A 19,753-nucleotide genomic window follows, 5' to 3' on the forward strand; every position below is an offset into this window, starting at 1 on the left:
GTTAATTTTAGAGCTGGCGAAGTTGTCACGAGGTATCAAACGACTTAAAAGATTTTATGGATTGTAATCCTTTTAACTTTTATTATCCTATTTTGTTGTCATAGACTATTATTATTATCTATTTTGTTTAGTCTGTTACAACTTACATGTGAGGTGATGTTTTTTTATTAAACTTGTTATCTTTAATTGTGTTAAATGTATTGCGTTTTATTTAATCACTAGGTGTAATATACGAGTGGTTAAAAAAATAAAACAAAAAGGATAAATTTAATAATATACGTAATAACATACCTTGTCGTCTTAAAAGTATATTAAAATATACTTATATATATCTAAAAATATGTTTAATACAACATATTTTTATCTTATGAATTTACCTTATGGAAGAATGATTTTGTTTTAATAATATAATAAGTAGATTAAAATTAAATAGCTTATTAGGTGTAAATTATAATTTTGAAAATTGTTGAGGTGGAATCTTATATGAATAGCTTAATTAAAGACCACGTGGAAACCATGTTGCTTTAATATAATAGTTAGATGTCGTCTTAAAGGACGAGTCATAGATTGTCACCACTAAAATTAGTTTTACATCGTAGTTATTTTTTTAACCTTGTATCAGTTTGATTTCTCACATTGTTTTCAAGGTAAAATGATGTTTTTACCTGCTTGCTTGATCATAAAGGTAGAAACATTTAGTTAAAACATGCATTCAAATATCAAGATAATTTTACAAAAGACATTTCATTTAGAAAATCAAATTTTATACAAATCAAAATAAATAATAAAAATAATATGGACCGTTTATCCAACATAATTGATAAAACCATACAGTTTACCAATCCAGTTTGTTGACAATAAAACTTAAAATAATAATAAAAAAATATTAGTAGGCAACAAACATGGTCCATAATAGCACATGCTATTAATTAATTAACTACCTACCTTTATCAAAAATTCAAAGTCGTATCACATAAGTTATTGTTAATCAGGTTCCTAGCTCTTAGGCTGAGGGGTGTGGGGCTTCAGCGGGGGCGCGAGAGCCCCTCCGCTCGCGCCCCCAGGCGCGAGCACCACACCCCCGGGGCGCGAGAGGGGCGCGAGCACGGAATTCAAAGCAGGCGCAAGGTGGGTCGCGGGACCAAGCTGGCGTAAAGGAGCCTTGGGAGACGTGAAATAGCCGTTGGGAGTACAGAAATGAGCCGTTGGGCTCTTTAATTTAATAAAAAAAAAATTATTCTTCCTATATATAAACCCAATATCACCTAAAACAATTGCCACACCCAAAATCACATAAAACAATTACCACAACTTCAAAAAAAAACCCAAAATCAACCAATCTTCCAAACTTTTTTTTAAAAACATGTCTGGAAATTGGTACCCAAACCTAGATTCAGGTTATAGTTACGACGATTTATGGTCGTCACCAGACCAATCGATGTTTTTTTCGGGGTCGCAAGAAACATCCGGCTTTCAACCATCCAACATACAACCGTCTCCTAACTTTGTTGTTCCGGAGACACAGGAATCACACGGTGATGCTACGGGAGCAAGAAGACGCGTCCACCGGAAAAAACAACTTGCAACGGACGGGCCGGGACCGGCTTCGACTCCGAGGATGAAACGGAAAACCACTCCGTGGTCATCGGATGAGAAGGAAGCCTTGTGTCGGGCTTGGATAGTCATTTCTGAGGATCGGCGTTGCGGTAATTGTTTTAACGTTTTTAAAAATGATTTTTAATAAAAAAGTTAAATAAAAAAGTTAACTGGAAATCTAATTTAATTATTCATTTTGCAGCCGACTACCAAAAAAGCAAGGTTTTTTGGACAAAGGTTAGGGAGACGTTCTATACGCTCGTTGGGAGTACAGAGCGAAACGCCGATATGATTTCGGGTCGGTGGTCCGAAATCAGAAAATTTGTCGGCTTGTTTACTAATATTTTCAACAGGAACGCCGGTCGTATGAGACCAAGTGGCAGTGATGATTTGGCGGTTTACAATTTCACTGTCGAAGAGTGGAAGCAGGAGTGTTTGCGGAGGTATGGGACGGTGAAGACGTGGGACGATGTAAAGTTGTGGGAGAGGTTGAAAAGATGTTCCAAGTGGGTTGAGCTGGTGGCGCCGGACCATGATGCGGAAGTAGGGCCGAAACGAACTAAAACTAGTTCGTCTGGAGCGTATAGCACTTCTGCCGCGTCGGATTGCCGCGTTGGATTCGACCTAAACATTGCGGGGGAGGAAACGTCTTCACCGCCGAGGAGGCGGCCATTGGGACGGGACGCCAAGGGGAAAAAACCGGCTGAGGGGGGAGCCGTAAACATCGTCGATCTTGTTGAATCCCTCAATAAATTCAACAAAACCATGGAGGTGGTCTCTAATGACAAAAAGGAAAAAAGTCGAATGAGAGATTTGGACTTCCTTACAAGAGACTTCAGTAACCTAAATCCGGTCGATCAAATGCTGATGGAAAAGCAAAAGGAACGTATCCGAAAGAGGTTGATCGAAGAAGACCAAGCCGAAGAATAAGAATAATGTTTTTTTAGTACTTTAATTTTTATTTTATTTTTAGATATTAATGTGTTTTTTTTTTAATGTGTGTTTTTTTTAATAATTTATGAGTTTTTTTAATAATACGTTTTTTGAATATATTTATAAAAAAATAAAAAAAAAATCCGCTGGAGCCCCTGCTGGAGCCCCTCCACCTGGCCAGGGGCTCCAGCGGGGGCTCCAACACCCATCTTATCCAGTTTCTCTCTCTGCCACACGTTACAATATTATTGGCTGGAGCCCCCACTCGCGCCCCCGTTGGAGCCCCCACACCCCTCAGCCTTATATTTCTTTACAAAAAGAATGCGAATGATAATAATATAAAAGCACTGATAACATCAATTAGCCCGTCACCAGAAAGCAACAAGTTTGTCATATCAGCAAAGACAAGTTTAGTTTCATCGATTAATACCCATCCTATTCTATTCTATCTTCACACTCCAAAATATCAATATCAATAATAATAATATTATCTTCAACATGGGTAGTGCATCATCCACACTAACTCAATATGATATTGAAGATGTTCAAGAACTCTGTAATTATCTATGTAAGCCAATCTTTATACATATTTAGCACGCCCATATGTTGTAACTTATAAGTTGTTATTTCACTTTATGTTTATGTTTGTTTATATTATAAGTTTCCCAGCAAGAAATAGTTTCTTTGTACAAAAGATTTTGCCAACTTGACCGGAATGCCAAGGGATTTATATCGGCGGATGAGTTTCTATCGGTACCCGAGTTTGCAATGAATCCTCTGTCCCAGGCATGATGTTTTTTTTTTAGTTTTGTTTTAGGTAGGGGTGTGCATGGGCCGATTCTGGAAGGAAACTGGACGAAAAACGGAAATTTTGTGTTTTGAACCCTTCAATTTGAATTTTTCGTTTTGGTTTCGGTTTTGCCATTTGAGTTTGAAATTTTTAGGCCGAAAAAAGACCAAAAAATAATGAATTTGGGTCTGACTCTTTTTGTTATTTAATAATTAATTGATTATTATGCGTTTGGGTTAAAATATTTGGATTACATTATTTGTTAAATTCTTATAAATTACTTAAAGTTAAAAATAAAAAAATAGATATCTATTGATTCGGTTCTGTTTCTAAAAAAACATAAAACCAAATCTTCAGTTTGTCTTTTTTTTTTCTTTTGTCGGATCGGTTTTTTCAGTTTCATACACACCCTTAATTTTAGGTTTATTGGGATGCCTAGAAGGTGTTGATGAAATGCCTTTTTTTTTAACAGAGATTGCTTAAGATGGTGGATGGTTTGAACTTTAAAGATTTTGTGATATTCTTATCTGCTTTTAATCCGAAAGCAAGCATGCCTCAAAAGATTGAACGTAAGCTTCACACCTTATGAATATATGTTTTACCTTTAGATATTAATTAGTTAACACTTGTGAACACATATGATCAGTTATCTTCAAAGTGTACGACTCGGATTACAACGGTAAGGTGACATTCAAAGACATAATGGAGGTGTTGCGGGATTTGAGTGGCTCGTACATGTCAGATAAGCAAATAGAGGCATGATTTTTAAACCGCTTTCTAAATAAGATTACAATTATTATGGAACGTGTGCTAATAAGTTTTGCTGAAATTTGCAGGAGGTTTTGATCAAAGTGATGCGGGAAGCTGGTTACAGTAAAGATTCTTCTTTGTTGTTGGATGACTTTGTTAAGGTTGTTTTAATGACAATACATTTTTTGTATATTGGTTTTTAATGGTCTCAGCTATTGTCTTTTGAACACTGTTGGTCCCAACTAATGAATTGGTTACTAATGATCCCAACTTTTAAAGTATTTGTTCTTAACGGTCCGCGACTAACAAAATTCTAACATCGTTACTTTCAGGTCGCCGGAAAAACGTTTTGGCCGGAAAACTCAACTTTTTTCCCGAAAATTCAACATTTTTGTCCCAAACATCTTGGTAACTTCGTATCGGACCATTAGAAACCTTTTTCTAGTAAAATCCCCAATTATTGAGGTCGCCGGAAACCTTAGAACCATCATCGGAATCGGTTGATTGTGCTCAAGTGGTGGTAGTTGGTTAACGGTGAGTCAATTGGCGGTGGTTGCGGTGTTCAAGTGGTGTTTTCCGGCAACAAATTTGAATTTTCCGGCCAAAAACGTTTTCCCGACGACCTGAAACTAACAGCGTTAGGATTCTGTTTGTCGCGGACCATTAGGAACAAATAATTTAAAAGTTGGGACCATCAGTAGCCAATTCATTAGTTGGGACCAGCAGTGACCAAAAGACAATAGTTGGGACCATTAAAAACCAATATACCTATATTTTTTAATGACTTTGTTAAGGCCTTGATGACACATTGACAATTGATTTTTTTTTTTTTATTGTGAATTTGTTTTTTAGATTCTTGATCATCCTGGATTGAAGATGGAGGTTGAAGTCCCTGTTGAGTAGACTGAGATAAAAACCATGAAGCTGACAATTTCAACATATGTTTTCCGCACTCGTTTAAAACTGTTTCTATTGCCATAGAAGCAGTCCTAATTATGAATAAGGAGAAAGTATGTGCATATAAATGTTTATAATTAATGAACTGGTGGATTTATATGTAAAATTGGTGATAAGTAAATCTAATGTTTTGTCTTAACTCCTGCTGTTTACTCTTTTGATCACAGTGCTTTTAGGCTCTGCTAATCATAGTGCGTTATTATTACCCAGAATTACAAAGTACAAATGAAGAACAAAAAATAGAAACTGTCAGTCGTCTTCTGAATCAACAGGCAGACATTCACGTAAACCATTGAACAAATCATCTATGTCTGGATGAAGAGCTACAACCCATTGAATCAGAAGCAGTGTATGATTTTGTTAGAATTGTTCTGAGACAAAGAGATACGAAGTCGTGTAAGACATTAGAGGAGCTATGATTAATTTTTGAAGACGTTGGGTCCTTAACGTTAGAGGAGTTATGTTCCAAAGACAACTTTGAATATGACTTAAAATGGAAAAGATCATACGTTCCTTAAATAGACATAAAACAAAATATATGGACGTCCATGTGCAAAATAAAGACTGATGGAATTTACAATAATAAAATAATTCTTAAAAAATAATAATTAATTTGAATTTCAAATATAAACGTTAAAGGAGACATTGAAATGATGGCCACGGTAGCCTTTGTCAGATTCACTGACATCATTATTACTGACAAAGATAAAAATTCAAAAAGTAATCATTAACACGTAAAACACGGAAGTTTCTGACACGTGGACAGCTGTCTCCTGAAAAAACACACGCTCATAATCTTAATGGCATCTTATCTCCTGACCGTCAGATCAGATTATCTTATCCGTTCCAGATTTCCAACCATTCTCAGTCGTCCGATTTTTTCCTAAGGCCAAGTGATAATATTAACACACTTGGCTCTCATATAAATAAGTCACCGGAATCACCGGTGCTTAGGATTATAGACAATCTGACGTCATCCGGTGATAAGGGTATTTTCGTCCAAAATGCCAAGGCTTCCTGCTCGTTTTCTAATGAATGCCAGAAATTATTTCTTAACCTACCCACAATGCAACCTTCCCAAAAGAAATAGCCTTAGAACAATTGAAATCCTTACAAACATAAAATTCATTCGGGTTTGCAGACCCACATCTGCATGCACTTATTCAGTCCCAAGGAAGATAAATTCATTCAGGTTTGAGAAGACTAAATCAGCATTCATCTTAGCCAAAGTCCAGGATGCATCTCAGACTCATTTGATTTATAACTCCTTTCTTATCATACAACAAAAACCACCATCACGTTAAAACTATCCGTATCGACTTTTAACAATCTCGTCATAACATATAATTCGGTAAGTAGCTCACAGTAAACATGTCTTAAACCCCTTTTCTAGTTCCTCAGCATCTAAATTCTTCCCTATGAACACAATCTTGTTTACTCTCGGTTCATCCGGTTTCCACAGCCGATCTGGTGACCCTTGAAATATGTCATGCACTCCCTGTTTACAAAGGCGCGTTTATTCAATAATCATTTTAATAAATAGTTTTAAATATATCACAAATTTAGATACTTGTTGCATTCTTGGTATCACAAACTCACCTGGAAAACAAATCTCTCATCCATTCCTTCAATAGATAAAAGCCCTTTCATGCGGTATATATCTTCACTTCTATCCATTAGTAATGTACCAAGCCAAAAGTTAGCCTGCAAAAAACAGCAAGAGAGTATTTTTAACAATTTATACAATAAGAGAGTTTAAATTAACCACATAACCAACCTTTTCAAGATCTAAGCTTCCTTCACAAACTATGCTGACAGAAGAAACCCCGGGGTCATGGGTATGATCATGATGTTCTAAACAGAAAAAAAGAACATTACTTCATGAAACCAATTATTATGCATAAATGAATAACATAAGCTTTGGGTTACCGTGCTTGTGGTCATGGTCATGCTCATGCTCATGATGGTGGTGATGGTGATCATGATGTTCATGGTCATGATCATGATCATGCTCGTGATGGTGGTCATCTTCCTTTGAAGCTTCATCCTCAATAGCAGCATCAATTCTAGCAAATATATAAATATGTCAAATCAACCAATCATTTTATTAAAATGCGTCATAGTTGTTGAAAATTAAAACTGCAAATAACCTTTCTAAATCAAAGCCTCCTATCCCAAGAACATAATCCAAATCCACTTTCCCAAACTCAGTACGTTTTAATTCAGCCATACGATTTATGCCCTGTATTTAAGTGTCATTAAGGTAAAGATTAGCATGAAATATTAACTAAATAACCAACTCTGTACCTTTATCCGCTGAACCAAAGAAGTGATCTCTCTATCTCCAACAAGATCAGTCTAAAAACAAATATAAAAAATCCCATGATTCAATTGAACAAAAACTACAAAAAATATTTAATGACTGAAGCCAAAAGGTGTTAATAGCAGATACCTTATTCACTATAATACGATCAGCATAAGCAATTTGCTCTACCGCCTCATTAACAACACCTTTTGGCTTAACATCATCCAGATGAATATTAGCATGTTTTGCATCTACTAACGTGACAACACCATCCAGCTTAACATCATTAAAAATCTGATCTTCAGCATAAAATGTCTGTATAATTGGTGCTGGATTCGCCAGTCCTGCAAATTATAAAGATATAAGATAAGCATAAATCTTGAATCAATATTAATCATTCTTGATTTGTCTCATACCTGTAGTCTCTATGACAATATGGTCAAACTTTCCTTTCTTTTTACTAACCAACTCTCCTATCATTCTAACAAGGTCACCCCTGACTGTACAGCACAGACAGCCATTGTTAAGCATGATAATATCTTCCACTCCAGCTGCTTTTGCAGCAACTAATGATCCATCAATGTCCACTTCTCCATACTACAAATGCAATTCAAACCATTGGAACCATATAAACGAAGCAATTATTAAGGATGTAAACAAGCCAAGCTACTCGAGATCGAATTGATAAAAAGCTCGAAACAAGCCGAGCCTTATTGAGCCCGAGCTCGGGCCTTGTATCGGAAAATCGTTAAGGCTTGACAAGCCTAATGTACTTTCAAGTTTTAACTCCTTTTGGACTTCTACACATTAATTTCACATTACACAACTGAGCTTGAGCCAAGCTTTGGCTTTTTAAGGCACTGGACACGAGCTTAGGCTTGTTAAAGTTTTCTCAAAACATATAAAATAATAAAATATGTATTAAATTAATTAACAAATAATAAATGAGCTCGAGCCTGAAAAAATGACTCACGACTCACGAGCTGAACTCATGTTTTGGAAAAAGCGGGCAAAACTAGTCGAGCTCGAGCTCTTGTAAGTCAAAGCAAATTATTATTCATATAAAAGTAGCAGCTAACTGAAATACAAAGCCCTAATTCGCCTCCATTTGTAGTAAATAAAGGTAAGAAGAAGAGCGTAATAATAATATTATTATTACCTCATTCTCAATAACTGCAATCCGTTTGCCGTGATGAGCTGTAAGTATATGATTCAATAACGTCGTCTGTTCAAATACAAAGAAAGCATTCGTTTTAACAATCAATTGCACAGAAACTAATAATAATAATAATAATAATAATAATCAGAAGAAGTTAGGAGAAATGATAACCTTGCCGGAACCTAAGAAACCGGTAATAATCGTGGCCGGAATCCGATCGTCAGGAGGAATCTTCGTCAACACATCGGAATCTTCGTCCTGCTGTGTCGGCGTGGCGGTTGCGGCAACGGATAAGTTGCGTGAGAATCGCTTTGCCCTGGTGGATAAACTAACGGTTGTCGTCAAACTTTCACGGCGGAAAGGGATACTTCTCCAGAAGTTGGCGGTGAGTGAGGTTTTGGTTTTGTGAAGGTTGAAAAGTCCGGTGAAGGTGGTGGTTAAGTTAATCGACGTGGAGGCCATAGCCGGTGGTGAGTCCAGTCCAGTCCAGGGGTTATGAAAGTAGGGCAGAACACGAAGGGCTTATCCGCTGTGGATTGAGGCGTGTGTAATATTGATTGATTGCTTTCTTAGATATTTTGCTATAATTAATTTTAATTTCATTTCACACCCACTCAAATACTTCTTTTTAAAATTTGTAATCGGAGGTTTCAGGTTAGGCAATTCGGTTTCTCACATACGATGGGTGGGTTTACTTATGAAGGTGGTCTTAATACTCAAAGAATGAAGATGACTGAGTAGGTTAGTGGCCCGTTAAAGTGATGCAAGTGAAATAAGAAACGATAGCAAAAATTGATAACTTTCTTGCATTTTCTTAGGTTTTATACAAGGTAATCAAAGTTGAAGTGAGGAATGGGTTAAAAGTTTGTTTTTGGTTGGATTATATCCTGCTAAGGAACCTATTTCCTAATTTATTTGACTTGGAAGAAGAAAAGGGTTGGATGGTGGGTGCTTGATGTAAGGATCGAGATGGGAGACTGCTTTATATTGGGACTAGAGAAGGCAACCTTTGTATGGTAATGTAGTGATCGAGTTAATTGCGTTGTTGAGAAAACTCTACAGTTTCAAATTTAAGCCAATCAAGATAAGTGGGTGTGGGGTGGTGATAACTCGGGTACATTCTCAATGACATCTGTTAAAAAGCTTCTTTATCAAGTTGAGCTGCTTTCTAAAAAAACTTCTTAGAATTGAATTATTGGGGTTTGTTAAAAGTGAATGTTATGGCGGACACTTGTAAATCGCCTTCCTATTGCGGAAAACCTGATAAAGAGAAAAGGACTAACAGGCTGTGTAGCGGTTGGTGGCTTCAGGTGAGTCCGTTGACCACATTTACTTCTTGTTTTGTAGCCTCAATGGTGTGTCAAAGCATTAGAACGTGGTGTGAAATCCCCCATAATATACGCGTTATCAATTCAAGATATTATTATTATTATTATCAATAAGCATAATTCATATATTAAGCTTAAAAGGAAGTTGGTGTAGTGCATAATCATGGTGGCTTGTTGGTATATTTAGAGGGCTTATAATAATTTTATCCTCAATTACAAACCGATCAAGGTTGAGAATATTCTAGAATATATCAAAGTGCTAAGTTTCTTGTAGATTAAAATAGGGCTCGAAGCTTAAATGTTGATTTGAGCTAAATGGAAAGTACTTTGCTGTGTAGTTGTAGTTGGTGTCGTTCCAAAAAAATTGTAGTTGATGGTGTTTTTTTCCAACCCTTGCTGGCTTCTCAATAGCAAGGTTGGCTTGTTTTTGTGAAATTTGTAATAAAAAAAAGTGAAAAACATTAAAAAAAAGAAAAAAAATTATTATTTAAAACCTATAACAAGCAAATCATGCATCATTTTATAGATCTTTTTATATAACCACCACCAGAAGCAGTATAATCAAAAAACAAACCAATATATGGTTTCATTTAAAAGATTGAGAAATAACATCAGACTATTAGCATTTACCCTTCACAACATCTTACACAAGTATTTAGATCAAGTCAATGCACCTACTAAACCACATGCACTGCCACTTGCAACCAAAAGAAAAAACAAAAAATAAAAATAAAAAAATCCACAACACTAGAACCAGCAACATAACTACAAAGTTGGAACTGCACAGAAACCAAACGTTTACTCAAAACTAGATGCAACCAAGTCACCTCTGGGCGGGTTGTTCAGATCCTGAACCACCAGCAGTCAGCGGTGTAGCTGGTACTGTGCTTGTGGACCCATTATCAGCAGGTGGTGGGACCCCCCATTTGCCATCGGATTCAAGTGGCTCCAAAACATGAACAGTTCCATCCGAAAGTCCTAATGCAAACTGATTCGGTTCTTGTGGATGAGCGGCAATCACCATCGGGTGCACATGCACGTTACTGTTAAGAAACAGTTCTTTTTAATAAAAAATGAGCATGATTTATGTTTAAGAAACACCAAAAATTATGTTTTTGGTTATTTTACCTTGTGAGATATGCATATGGATTGATCTTACATCGAAGGCGAAGGTGAGAAGCAGTAAACACACAGATAGTTGAGTCCAAGAAACTTGCATATATCAGTTGACTATCGCATGAAAATGTTGCATGTGATATCGGTGCTGAATTTTCCCGTTGAATCCACTAAACAAAGATCAATTCAGAAAGATGACATTGTCAATTAACCACATTGTTAACTTGTCACATTTGAGTCATTAAAAGATGGTTTATTGTCCTTTGTACCATATTTGAGTCGTTATATGGACTTGATGTAAAAGATTTTTATCCCTTTTGGGTCAATGATAAAATACTCTATGATGAACAAAAAACAATCTTTTAACGACTTGGATGTACAAAAAAACGCAATGACTTAACAAGACACGAGTGAAAATTCATATGTATATTATGCAAAAGACCCTATCATAAGTTACAAAGAATAAGAGTTGAAATACTACCTGCTTTACGCATTCTAGTTTTGTTGTTTCATAAATGGCGAGTTGGGTCTCGTGAACAACAAGAAAATGGATTTGATCCTGATGAAACTGTACCCGAGTGTCAGATTGTGGTGATGGTGTTCTCCCCGGTGGGAGTTGAACATATCGGGCCTTCTGTTTTTCCCATCCATCAGAACTCCATACACAAATCTAAGTGGTAAACATATAAACCATTAATTTACATGTGCTTGATAAATCTTTAATGCAAATTCTAAGTGGGTTTTTATTATGACTACAAAAGAACGAATCTTTCAAGATCTATAATAAGAATACATCATAAAACCTTTTAACTTATGCTCGTTTGAAAAATCTTAAATGAAAATTCTAAGTGGTATTTTATAAATATTCGATAAAGAATGAATCTTTCATGATCTTTACTAACCTGAGCATCAGCACCGGATGAGACTAGGACATTTAGCACATGAGAAAAGGCGAGACCCGTGATTCTTTTTGAGTGACCTTTAAGCTTGCTTTTAACCTTCACAACAAAAAATGGTATTCTCTACATAAATAAAATATTTGGGAACAAAATTCAACAGAAAGTTATAAGAACGTGTACTTTATTTACCTCATCAACACGAACATTATAAATCTGGATTGTCGAGTCACCCATGCCAATTGCTATAATATTATTATCTTGAGGGTGGAAAGCAAGAAATGTTGCTGCAGGTGGAGGTGGCATGAACGTTGTCATTGTCTGCAGTTGACCTCAAAAGTCAAAATTACAACAACTGGTCTGTTTGACCTCAAAAGTCAAAAGGATAAACAAAATATTACCTTGAATGTCATCATATTGAACAAAGAAATCTTTCCTCCTGATGCCGACATAACATAAGAATCATTTTTAGACAAAGCAAAGCATGCAACAGACTCTTCAGGGTTAGTTTCTGCCACATCATTAGTCATCAAAATCCCACTTGAAGGTTGCCATAATTGTGGCGAAACGCCAGCTGTCGCCTGCAGTAAATATTTTTACATTATGAAATCATGTCACTGTAATATTTTCTTTTAGTCAGTAAATTAATATTCACCTTGCCACTTGAATTACGGTCGTTACGCTGCCATTTCCATAGCAAATGAATAGCATTTGATGCTAATGCTAAAATAGCATTTCCTGAATTTGTATATATCAATCTTGATATCTGTATGATCAATAAACTTTCCCGTTAATTTTGTAAATTGTAAACTAGTAAAAAGAGTTATATCACAATATAAATATATAATCGCACCTTTGTTACTCTCATGTTCTCGGGGAGCTTTAACGACCGACATTGAGAAGCTTCGTTAATCTCAGTTAGTTTCCAAATCTTTGATTTGTCATTAGATTCTTCCCCAATCCTAGGTTTCACATCTGGCAAGCTTCTCGCATCCCCATTCTACATTCACAATAATTATTATTTTAACACTATGAAGTATGACAATTTAGTCGCTGTCAAAGTCAAACACGAGCACTAACCGCTGCAGAGATGATGGATCCAACGGGTGCAGTCCTTTCTGCTAATGCAGAATTACTAGCGGCGGCGGCGGCAGCAGATAACACGTTTATGGTAGGCTGCAGTTTAAAATATCATTTAAAGGGAATATAATTATATAACATGTAACAAGAAAATTATGATCATGTACTAATTAGTCTTAATAAATCTACCTTTGCTGCTTCAGGAGTTCTTGAAGCAGACCCGTCAAAAGAAAGATTTTCGAAAGTTCTAAGTAACCGAACACCATCAGAATTTGCTAAAATTTTGATACCGTTGTCATTAGTAGAAACCGCCAAAAGAGCACCATCTTTATTAAACCGGATTCGTGGACTCGCCTAATTAAGAACAATATTAGATTGGTCATTAGTGAGTTAGTCAAACCGGTTTGTTTCTGTTTGTTGTGAAACGAATGTATTACCGGAAGACCTCCATCAGCATCAACACTTGTCAAAAGCTGAACATTATCCATGTCCCAATATTTAATTGAAAAATCATCACCAGCTGCTAAAAAGCGGTTTTTGGTTGTATCAAATTGCACAACGCCTAATGATCGTTTACGGAAGCCGAGATACGTTCTTTTTACAGCCCCTTCACTTTCATTCCACTCAACAATGTGTGATTCTCCGTCTTTGCTGGTCCCACATGAAAAAAGCCTGAAATAAGACCAAAAAAAGTCAAAACTTAGAAAGTCAAAGAAGGTCAAAGCTTTATGAGTAGCATATATGCACTGGTCAACCTTGTTCCATCACCACTGTATGCCATTGTTGTGCACCACCTACCGGGAGCCTCGTAATCAACTCTTGACCCCATGTTATCATATAACCATGCTTTTATCTTCCCATCAAGAGCCGTCGAAAATATAAACTGAAAAACAAAAAAGTTTTACCTTTTAAACTTCAACTTAAACGAGCTAACGAGCAAGCCAGCAAACCAGCGACGAGCAAATCTTGGCTCAGGCTCAGTTCGTTTACAGACCGAACCAAACGAGCCGCTGGCTTTTTGAAACACCCCTGTTCTGGACTCCCTTGAAAAAAACTTTTAATTTAATAATTGAAATTCTGCAAAAAGATAAAGTTACCTGAATATTCTCTTTATAGTGGGGGCATACAGAATAAACGGGCGCTTCATGTCCTTCAAAAGTATGCTTCTTTACTCCAGTTGCTGCATCCCAAACCTATGTCATCAAAATCAAGAAAATCTTGATTATTGTAAGTATATATAATTGTACATAAACAGACCAAAATATATTATACAGCACGGTCATAACCAAACCTTGATGGTTTTGTCATCCCCGCAAGTTATCACACATAGCTGTTTGTTTGGATGAGAGAATGCAAGATCATTTACTCCACCAACATGCGCATCAATCTTCAAAAAAGAAAAACGTGTCATATACTCGTATTATGCATTTTATGCAAATTTTAGCAGTCACATAAAGAAACCGAGTGCACTACCTCTACATTTTGTCTCACGTCATCGCCTCCATGATATGAATATATTTGTACAATGTGTCTTGAATATGCAACTCCTGTTCATATAACAAGAAATTAAAAGGATTGTATTTATTGTTTTATCATACTATAAGTTAGTGAGACTCACCAAACAATGAACCATCTGGACTCCAGATTACACGGTTCACTGAAGCCTGCATTTAAACAATTACGACTTCAAGCCTAAAATCGTGTGTGGCTTTTTCGCATATTAATACTTTAAAGTTAAAATTTTACAACAAAAAATACAAATGTACATAAAAGATAAAACAATTACATTTTAGTTTGAAAATTTTATGTCAATTTCATATTTAAATTTTTGGCATAAAATACCCAACCAATTTAATTTATGACATAAAACACATTTTAAAAATATAAATAAAAAAATAAATGAATTAAACGGGTCAACCCATGAACCCGCTGGATTGACACGAGCATGACCCTTTTAGGTAAACAGGCTAGGACCCAAAACTGGTCAAAATCCGTAAATATTGTGTCGCGTTTTCGTGTCGTATCTGAAATTCACACCCATAGGTAACTTTACAAGTAAATCTTTGCACAGGCATCATTTTCCAAACACCAAAACAACTGATTATCACAATTTCAAACAGCAGAAGCGCATGCAAACGCCATTTTGTTACAACTCATTATCTGATTGGTAATTTAATACTCCATGCCATGCTATTACTCTTAAAAAGCAATGTCAAACACACTCATATTATGACTAGTTAATGATCTTTACATACCTGAAGCGACACCGAACACGCACTAAGATTCCAAACTTTGAAATTTTTAAGAACCAGTTTTTCCCGAGAACCAACTTCCCACAATCCTATGTCTCCAACATTTGTCCCGACTGATGCAACATTACATTTATGCCACATGTCAGCATCAAAACTTCAAGACATGACAAAAAAAGATATAAAAAGACCAAACAAATAATTATTAATTACCTAAAAGTAATGTTTGTTGAATAGGATGAAAGTCCATGCTCATAGGAGATGAACCCTGGTTTAACGTTCGTGCAACGGTTTTTGGCAAGTCATCGGGTGCATTAAAAGCTTGATTATGACCAGAATGCCCCGGGAATGTGACAGGCAACACATTAACTGGCAGATTTGCCTGTTTTCCAGCAACAAAAATTTGTTACAACTAAACTTTAATAAGATAAATGATGTTATAACTTATATGAAATGAACTAACCTCATCAGTTATCCCCATGATTCTTGTTCTTTTGCTCATATGATCAGAATCTGCAGACGGGTAATCCAAAGAAGGGTTTGTTGGAGTTCTTGGATGCTTCAAAGCAGCTGCAAGCGGGTCAAAATATGAAATGGGTCAGCAGGTCAATGAAAAGTGTTGATGGTTCAATGGGTCAATGAAAAGTATTAACGGGTCAACGGGTCAATGAGAAAATGGTGTAAAGAATCATTTACATTACCTGAAATAGAGGGACTACCAAGACCAATGGCACTACCAGAAACCGTTGGATGAGATACAGCTGGCGGATTAGACATCCAACCCGCAAGTGGAGCTGGTACCGGAGCCGGTGCAGGTTGAAACGGCTGAAAATATAAATCAAAAGCGAATTATACAATAATATTATTTTTTAAAGATCATAAAATGGTGAAAGGTTAGGGGCAAATGTAGATTACACACCCCATGTGCACCCAAAGGAGGAAAGCCACCAGCTTTTGGTAATGCTCCAAGAAGTGGATTATTTGCAGGCGATGGAGCACGCGCACCGTTCGGTTGACCACACGAATGGTCAACAAATAGCGTTTTGATATCCGGATTTGGCCTAGGGTTTTTACAAAGTTGGTGTTGCCAATTCAAGCTGTGATACAATTACACAAACAACTAACATTAACTACCATTGAAGACCTACAACGCATAGTAAAAAAACATCTCAACAACTTTAAGGTTTACCTTTGGTTTATTAAAGTCCTTAATCTTGAATTCTTAAGATTTGGAAATTGCAATTTGTCACGAAACAAGGGATTTGCTTCGATTAGCTTCTTAAGCTCAACCAACATTATAGCTCGAGCCGATTTAGTATCACCATATTTGGATAATTGTTCATTCTCCCTAAAATGTAAACAAATATATACAAAATTATAAAGGGTTAAACATATCTTTAACAAATCACAAAATGCTAACATTTGTAATGTACCTAAAATTCTCCAAAGTTAACAACTGAGTTATCTCCTTAAACAAATCTTCATTAAATGAAGCAAACACTTTAAGATCCTTTACAAGGATCTCTACCGCCTTGGACCGGTCATGCCTATCAAAGACAACATAATTATTCAAAAATTCATAATCAAAAGAAATTATTATTATTAACTCAAGAAATAAGAAGGGCTTACTTATCCAATGCTTCAAGATACTTTTGCTTTCTAATCTCGAAAAATATCTTCATGGAATACCGATTATCGTCGACTTTAGTGAAACCCGAAAGGTACTTCTCAACCTCATCCCAATTTCCATTGTGCACTTCTTCCTCAAAATACTTCATGTTGAAGAAAAACCCTGATTCTTGCTCAAGCCTATAGTTATAATAAACCCATGAAATTAATATTCTTTTTTAAAACAATTAAAGAAAATGTAAAGCAAAAGACTTACTTGTGCACAGTTTCTTTAAACTTTTCTTCATCAAGAAACTGCAAGATCAAGAACACTAGCTCCCTACTTAAGGAAGACATTGCAATCCTCTGGTTCCTAAATCAACACAACAATTAACATTCTTAGAAAGCAGATCTACAAAACCCTAAAACAAAAAAACAATATTTATTAGTAAAAATTATTTTTTTCTAACCCAAAAAAAAAATAAAAAATCAGATCCTCTGCAAACCCTGATATTTAAATTACAAATTAACCAGACAACAAAAAGAACCTGTTTTTTCAAGAATATTTGAGCATGCACCGACAGATATGAACAGCAATCAAAAAACAAAAGCTGTAATTTTTTTTATTTGTATTAATAATTAGACTAAAATTAAAATTAAAATTAAAATTCGTGTGGTGGATCAGAGAAAAAGAAAGCAGCTTTAACCCACTGGGAATCTAAGATGCAAAAATAAAGAAAAAGGGTAACACAAATGGGAATTAAAAAGCAAGGATACCTAGAATACAGAGAAACAAAATATTATTATTATTAATATTTTTATTAATTAAATTAAATTAAAAAACAAAAAACAAAACATGTTCTTGAAGAAACAAGAACAAGAAGATAGAATTAAACTCACCTTAGCAAACCTTAGCAAGCAAGATCTGTTGATGATAAAACAGATATATATGATCCAGAAAATCTATCTCTATATTTAGATATATGTATATTTCTCTCTCCTAACTTTCTCTCTCTACTCTATCGTGCGGAGAAAATTAACAATTAAAAAACACGACATCACTTGCAGAAATGGTGAGTTTTATAGAGCTTGGATGATAAGTACACTCACTTATCACCTTCTAAGCAACTGGCCATATTGATAAGTGGTCTCAAGCTTATGATAAGTACAGTGGAAGATAAGCCGGCTTGGCTCATCGGCTTGGAATCTTCAACCGACAGCGTGCATCGGCTTGGCTTGGATACTCCAAACAGAAGTAAAGATAGAGTACTTGCATGCTCATAATAACGGAGAATATCAGCCCTTCATTAGATGTGGGACCCAGTGTGTCAGTGAGGTCAGATGATCGGACGGCGTGGGATGACGAAAGCTAGGGCTCAGAGTGTGGGTCCCATGATGTGTTGTTAAACTTGAACAGTTTTATTGGTGTTTGTTTGGTTAATATTTAAGACCAAGACCGAGAAATTGATTGGGACGTGAGTAGATGAGAAGAGTATTCGTGTTTAGGGATAATATCGTGAGAAGTGGGGTGAGAGTAACATGATGCACCCACTCGTGGGCTGTATTTAGTAAAAGGTATCTAAATATATCAGGAAAAGTATGTTTATACCCCTGGTTTTGGCATACACGTCCACTTGTAATCATTCAACTTTAATTTAAAAGTAACGTAGGTGAATAATTTTTTTTTTTTAACAAATTTTTTTTCCATAATATATGATTGTTTATTGGATTAAATCGAAACAGAAGGCAAGCGGGCAACAAGCTGCGCCGCTACCCCTTTTTGAATCGCAAAACCCAATAATTGAATACTTATTATTTGTTAAGTATATTTGTACAAAGGAAATTCTTAAAATAAGTATTTATGAAAACAAAATTTTAATTTTAGGTATCATTTACAAAAAATTTCATAAATAGGTATTATAAACTAGTCGTAACGAGTAATTAGTAGAATCAATTAAAACTTGTCGCGCATCCTTAAACTAATCATAACGAGCAGGTTAACTAATCATTTACTCGTCACGACTAAATAAGTTTTATGCCTCGTAATCAACACCCACGAGTATTTCATAAGTCCTTTAGTCGCGACGACTAGTTTACCCGGTTTACATTCCCTACACGAGTAGTTTATTAATAGTTAACTCGTCGCGACTAGTTTAACCTTATAATCTACTCGTCGCGACTAGTTTAAGGATGCGTGGCAAGTTCTAATTAGTTTCAACAAAGTATTCGTCACATCTAGTTTATAATACCTATTTCTGGATTTTTTTGCAAATAATACCTAAAACTAGAAATTTGTTTTTATAAATGATTATTTTGGGAATTTTCCCTTTATATGTTTAGCCTTTTTCAAATTGTAAATTGTGAGACATTTTATTGTTAAAATACATCTGTATATTGTAATTGTTTTAATTTATATAAACAAATATACCTAGTAAGGATGGACAAGGATGGTGTTATGTCAGTACCGGCATTGTCTTCTGTCACAAACAAATACACAAGCCTACTCGTCTTTCTTCTGTGAGTGATACCCATTGTTGGAACCACAAAATCTACCGAAAAGGGTGGCAGCAACATAGGTACCGGAGTGTACCATATCCACCCTAATATCTTAATCATAGCAAGATATTAGTTGGGTATGTAGAGGTAGAAATGAAGCAAACATTTTCTTTTCCCATAAATATAAAGAGTGTTGTTCTCAGTGAGACACCGCTCCAAGTTGTTTTTATACATACAGATGAAAATAGTTAGCTTATTTCAAATACATACAAGGAAAAGTTAACATACAAATGAAATTAACGTGCTAAACATGAGAATCAAGTAGATTAGTTATATATATAAGTAGAGTAATTATGTAATTACATCATAGAGTAATTAATGATGGAATCACATAATTACTCTACAATCAAGTAGAGTAATTATATATATAAGTAGAGTAATTATGTAATTACATCACGATGATGTAATTACATAATTACTCTACTTATAT

The 19,753-nt window shown here is 35.5% G+C and overlaps 2 protein-coding genes and 1 pseudogene across 3 annotated transcripts; 1 reads left to right on the forward strand and 2 right to left on the reverse strand.

Moving 5' to 3' along the window:
• The first annotated feature begins 2,923 nt into the window (after positions 1-2,923).
• LOC143544621 (uncharacterized) lies at positions 2,924-5,081 on the forward strand. The gene is made up of 6 exons (XM_077036682.1): positions 2,924-3,097; positions 3,191-3,315; positions 3,792-3,888; positions 3,966-4,075; positions 4,156-4,230; positions 4,922-5,081. The coding sequence occupies exons 1-6, from the start codon at positions 3,028-3,030 to the stop codon at positions 4,970-4,972; spliced, it is 528 nt and encodes a 175-aa protein (XP_076892797.1). The 5' UTR covers positions 2,924-3,027; the 3' UTR covers positions 4,973-5,081.
• Positions 5,082-6,345: 1,264 nt separating this feature from the next.
• On the reverse strand, positions 6,346-8,952 carry LOC143544615 (uncharacterized). Its single transcript, XM_077036678.1, has 10 exons — positions 8,662-8,952; positions 8,491-8,556; positions 7,748-7,928; positions 7,479-7,675; positions 7,334-7,384; positions 7,177-7,268; positions 6,956-7,092; positions 6,804-6,880; positions 6,626-6,730; positions 6,346-6,524 (listed from the first exon to the last, which is right to left on the reverse strand). Exons 1-10 carry the CDS (start codon positions 8,950-8,952, stop codon positions 6,387-6,389), a joined length of 1,335 nt encoding a protein of 444 aa, XP_076892793.1. The 3' UTR covers positions 6,346-6,386.
• A 1,583-nt stretch (positions 8,953-10,535) lies between these two features.
• Positions 10,536-17,767, reverse strand: LOC143544619 (protein TOPLESS-like; annotated as a pseudogene). Its single transcript, XR_013137282.1, has 26 exons — positions 17,668-17,767; positions 17,045-17,140; positions 16,789-16,968; positions 16,593-16,706; positions 16,349-16,507; positions 16,079-16,256; positions 15,861-15,984; positions 15,623-15,729; positions 15,373-15,541; positions 15,162-15,275; positions 14,529-14,594; positions 14,384-14,457; positions 14,202-14,297; positions 14,008-14,103; positions 13,666-13,793; positions 13,348-13,582; positions 13,100-13,264; positions 12,899-13,006; positions 12,684-12,830; positions 12,486-12,596; positions 12,232-12,411; positions 12,023-12,151; positions 11,837-11,932; positions 11,416-11,604; positions 10,947-11,104; positions 10,536-10,861 (listed from the first exon to the last, which is right to left on the reverse strand). The product of XR_013137282.1 is annotated as a protein TOPLESS-like (transcript).
• Positions 17,768-19,753: the final 1,986 nt, after the last annotated feature.

Source organism: Bidens hawaiensis, unplaced genomic scaffold, assembly GCF_021521415.1.
Source record: "Bidens hawaiensis isolate Kalapana, Puna unplaced genomic scaffold, B.hawaiensis_p1.1 tig00013629_1, whole genome shotgun sequence".
In the NCBI taxonomy this organism is placed as follows: Eukaryota; Viridiplantae; Streptophyta; class Magnoliopsida; order Asterales; family Asteraceae; genus Bidens; species Bidens hawaiensis.